The sequence below is a fragment of the Xenopus laevis genome, chromosome 7L, assembly GCF_017654675.1.
Source record: "Xenopus laevis strain J_2021 chromosome 7L, Xenopus_laevis_v10.1, whole genome shotgun sequence".
NCBI lineage: Eukaryota > Metazoa > Chordata > Amphibia > Anura > Pipidae > Xenopus > Xenopus laevis.
The window spans coordinates 79493255-79498699 of record NC_054383.1 but is presented as its reverse complement, the minus strand read 5'-3'; the positions used below and the strand labels follow the sequence as shown (position 1 = coordinate 79498699).

General features: G+C 38.4%; 1 protein-coding gene across 1 annotated transcript; it reads right to left on the bottom strand.

Annotated features, from left to right (window-relative positions):
- Nucleotides 1-267: 267 nt before the first annotated feature.
- Nucleotides 268-1311, bottom strand: LOC108696418 (methylosome subunit pICln-like). Its single transcript, XM_018225755.2, has one exon. The coding sequence runs from the start codon at nucleotides 1265-1267 to the stop codon at nucleotides 536-538; it is 732 nt and encodes a 243-aa protein (XP_018081244.1). The 5' UTR covers nucleotides 1268-1311; the 3' UTR covers nucleotides 268-535.
- Between the last annotated feature and the right edge of the window lie 4134 nt (nucleotides 1312-5445).

Here is a 5445-nt window from a genome sequence, read left to right as displayed (position 1 = left end):
TATTTCCAAACGACAACAACACTTCAACCCCATGACACATAGTCTTGGTCAGCCCCTATATTTCTGTTTAACATTCACATGGGATTTTTTTTTAACTTGTACTAATTAGTAACTGAACTGAAGGAGTGTGACATTTCCATTTCACTACTTAAATTATATGTTAAGCACCAGTAATGAATTCACCTACTATTTTTTTTTTTTTTTTTTTTTTTTTTTTACAAAAATCTAGATTTATTTTAACAAAATAAGAACGGTTACAAATACTTCACGGCCAAGTGCTTAAGTTAATGAATCCACGTGAAATTGCCCACAGTGAATGTAAGTGCCTTTAACGCAAACAAAATGGCTAGTAAATCAGTAAAGCGTTAGCACAACAAATTGAAGCATTATTTTTTTTAAATGGTCTAAGGAAAACTGAACTGGGGCTGTTACTGGCAGATATCACACAGCCCAAGTCCTTACAGATCTGAACTTGGAATTATCAGTAAGTCTGTCAAGTCTTGATGTGGAAATGAGACCTTTCTGTAGCCATGGGTCAGTGATGAACATCTGCATCTTCAAACTGGCCAGCCACTGTTTGTGTGTTTTCTACATCCATTCCATCTTCAGGCTCTAGTGCAGGTCCTTCTGTCCGTACTCCAGCCATGGTGTGCTGGTTGCCAATAGAGTTGGACAACATGTTTTCTAACCTCTCCAGTGTGGCCTGGCCTTCTGTGGTGAGATGAGACAATCCTTCTTCATAAGTGTAAAATGTGGGAACATCAACCTGTCCTTGCTCATGAGCTTCAACATCATACTCGTCTCCTTCATAGTCATCGTCAGAGTCTGCGTCTTCTGGGTCAGGATGGAGGGCCTGACAATCACACATGGCTGAAAACATCTCTCCTAAATCAGATTTCTCTCCAGGAACAAAACGTATTTCTGTAATAGGTTCTTCATCATCGTCATCATCATCATCCTCACTCTCTTCTTCCTCCTGATCAGCCATATGAGCTCCCTTGTCTTCTTTGTCTGCGAGCTTGGAGTTCACCATGACGTAGAGATGCTCCTCAGGATAAGCGGCCGTGTCCCTGGAGATTGCATGGAGACTGATTGATGGATATTCTAATGAGAAACCAAGGCCGGAACCGTTCAGCCATGACAGGCGACTCTCAGCAATATAAAGGGTTCCAGGGCCGAGACCTCTGCCGCCCACCACAGCCTCAGTCCCTGGCTGCAAACGTCGAACCCCATCAGCGGGAGGCAAGAAGCTGCTGAGGAGATTCATCGACTCTAAAGTGCAGAATACCTGACCACGTGGTACAACTCCACTCTCTGCAATCGAATTCCACTACTATTTAAGAAATACTGACTATATCTCCGGGAAACAATATCCATGGGTTGCTTTTCTTTCAGTTGCGCCGATTGATTCCAAAATAGAAAGTTGTAGCTCCAGGGATCACTTGCAACTCTATACCCTGGGGCTTGCTCTGGGCAACCAGCAAACCGATGGAAGTTTAAAAGTGGGCATATAAGTGCAAGCACCTTTGTGGGTGGCTTATTTTGTACCAAGACAAAAAGTCCAGGTGTATAAAATGTTTCCAGGTAAAAATGGACAAAGTCATGCTCTTACAACATTGATTCATAATAACCTTAGTCAATAACCTCATAATAACCTCAGTCAATGTTTTTGTGGGAAGCCAAATCATTTATTACATATGAGAATTACAAGAGGAACATGCCTGCTATTAGAATATATATATATATATATATATATATATATATGATGAAGGGTCAGCACACTCATTTGTAGATCAATCAAACGTGATTTTATTCAACACAGCATTGTGTCCAACGTTTCGGTCCCACTTGGGGACCTTTATCAAGGATAAAGGTCCCCAAGTGGACACAATGCTGTGTTGAATAAAATCACGTTTGATTGATCTACAAATGAGTGTGCTGACCCTTCATCATATACATTACAACATTTGACCGTGCACCTCAGCAAAACAGGAGAAAAGAGTGCGGACACCCATGAGACTGGTATATATATATATATATATATATATATATATATATATATATATATATATATATATATATATATATAATACACAAAAGCTATGAATATCCTGTAAATTATATCCTTAGAAACGGTGAGTTCTGATGTCATCAGTTATAAACGGTGAGTTCTGATGTAATTTCTGTCACACGACTCACTGAAACTTGTGTATTATAATAAATAAAGTACCCTCATTGCAAAATATGAGGATATTAGAAGTTACCTCGGAGTTCCATGACCTGTATAAAGGTCATGAAACGCCTCAGTAACTTATAATATCCTTATATTTTACATGAGGGGGTACTTTATTATATTCTATACTATAAAGTGATTCTGACATGTTTCTACAATGGACAGGTATCACTAGGAATGAATACTCATGACTTTGCTACAGAAGTGCTCCCAAGCCACCCCCAGCCTAGCATGCAGTACTTATGCTGTCACTCCAAAAAGGATTAGATGCCAGGGATCATGGGATTCATAGAATCGTACACTGGGTTGGAGCCAATATATCTTTCAAGGGGTTAGAGTATGGCTTACGATTTTTAAAAGCGAGTTCTGGCAACAAGTCGTTCGTTTTGTTGACACATAAAGGCACATGCAAATTGCCAGCTATTATGTACACAGTGTGATTTGAAATTGCCTGTAGCTTTAAAACTAGCAGAGACCCTTTTTGGAGCAATAGGTGAGAAATAGTATGTACATAGAGAAGCACAGAAATCTCCCACAAGCACATACACACAGAGAATAGTATCAGTGATAATATGGAAATTCTGACGCTGACGTCATGACGCTACGTAACAACGCTACGAGACAATATATAGACAAACAAAACATGCGAGGCAAGACGCAGAGAGAACACATAGTGCACAGCACTATGGTATGATAATCGCTTCCTGGTAAAAGTCACTCAAAACTTTCCTCCTGCACAAAGACGATCGCCTTGCCGCCGCGACTTCCTTTTAAAAATCGCAAGCGACTTATCGCCGGGTGTGACCTTACCCTAAGGGTCACATTCCTAGCAAAGATCACTATCAAGTGCTTGGATACTAATACTGACACATTCCTATCAGTTTTGATCAGAAAATTTTGCCCTGAACTCTGACGCTTCATAAGAAACTCGGACTCGTTTAATGACAAGTGCAAGTGCACAGAGCAAAATAGCATTCAAATGCTATTAATAAAAGTAGATACCCAATTATTTTTAAATTAAGTTACAGGTATAGTATCCGTTATCTGAAAACCTGTAATCCAGAAGCTCTGGAAAGGGAAGACCATACCACTTTAAACAAAAAAATTTAATTTTTCAAAATGACTTCCTTTTTCTCTGTAATATTTGAACAAGCAGTCTGTAGTTGATCCAAACTAACATATCATTAATCCTTACTCGAGGCAAAACAATTTTATTAGGTTTATTTAATATTAAATTAAATTCTATATTTAGAAGACTAAGGGGTAATTTATCAAAGGCGAGTTTAGTTTTCCTGAAAAATTCTAGGTTTTCTAGGGTCGTTTGCAGTCAAAAATTCAAATGTTCGGGTTAAAAAAAATCACATTTTTTGTAAAGAAACTCAGATTTTTCCGAGATTTATTATACCTCGAAGCTGGAAATAGCTTTAATACAAAAATACTCCAGCTAAAACCAGTCGAGGTCATGTAGTAGTCATGTAGTTCTAGTTGTGAGTTCATTTGAGGTATAAAAAACCTCTAAAACTCGACCTTTGATAAAAAAAAACCCCCTTAAAGTATGGAGATCCAAATTACAAAAAGTCTCCCATACCTATACAAAATTTGAAGCAACCCCCTGCCTACTAAATAAACAGACATCTAGTCCATTTAATATAAAAAGGAAAATTATGACTTTTTTAAACTGCAAAGTTTTTTTGGGGGGGGCTAAGCTTTTGCTCTGTCTTTCGATCCTTAATTGAGCATTGAGCTCTACATTTGGATGATGCAATATAAGTTGCAAAGTCTAGAAAACCATAGCAACCAATCAGAAGCATTTAATAGTTACAAAATCAATCATCTGGTGCATCTTGATATAAAATCACTACACACAGGCCCTTTCTTTGTTTTCTTTCATTGAGATATATTTTTCATTGGCTCCTTTTGGCACTTCTCACCCTAACAGTTATCGTTTTTAATAGAGCCATAAGCCGTGACATCCAATGAGATCCAGTAATTATTAAAACTCACCATGGGTGCTAACCTTTCAGAACTGCAGAGAGGTAAATGTAGTAAGAAATAACTTCTCATATCAGTGGGCCACCAGTAATAAGACCTCAAAGCTGGCTTGCCTGTAGTTCTAGTGATTTTTGATGGACAGATTTTAGCTGTGTATTTCGGTTTTCAGTACATGGATAATATGCAAGGTTTCTGTTCATGCAAGCCTAGTTAGAGAGACCAGTTAGATTGTAACATTGTAGTTTAGGTAGAACAATAAAAACATCCAATCAAACATAAACTCAGCCTAACTGCACAAGTATATTTCATGCACCCATAGGTATGCACCCATAGGCAGACTGTGAAACATCTGTGAAAAGGGTTAAATTACATTGTGCAAGGTAAGTACATTTTGAACTCAAACATGACTGAAACGATCAAGTGCATAGTCAGAACTGCTTTCTGACAGACCAGGGAAACAAGTTTTCCTACAAATATGGCATTGTCCTAGGTGACAGTTTTTGAAACATGCAGTAAATAATAAGCCCATTTGCTTTGCTTTATCCCTTTGTACCAGTGGGGTTAAACAAGACCAGACCAGAAATATGGCATGGGCTGTTTAAAAAATGAAAATGTTATATGACTATGTCTAATAGTGAAAAGCACTTGCACCTCAGGCAAGAAAAGTCTATTACATGAATGGAAATTTTGTAGATTTACCAACAACATGATAATTTAGGTGAAAGTTGAAAAGTGTTGTAGATGGGCATTACAAAGATGCACTAACAAGTAAAGATTTTAACTAAACAGTAGTTTTCCAATACATTTGAATGCCAGAATGTCAAAGGTAGGACTGGATCTAGGGGTAGGCAAAAAGGGTGAATGCCTAGGAGCAAAAGTAGGGGGATAATAGGCTATCCCCAATCTGTGCCCTTGAGTCCTGAGCTTGCTGTTTGTCACAAGGTGGATGTCCTGGCTGCCTAGGTAGTAGTATTCTCTGATACTACAGAATGGAGCAGGGTCATTGATCAAGTCTATGACTGAAACAGACTGAATCTTAGAAGCCACAAAACGCCATAGACAGCTGTTTTGCCCTTTACCACAGTGTGCTGCTGAGTAGTTCTCCAATTCTATAACATGGCACAATCTCATTTGTCAGATAGATATCTGGGTGCATTGTGGATCTTCATGTTTACACCAAAAAATAGTTGTTTACCTCCTGCTGTTTTCCCCCCACTATG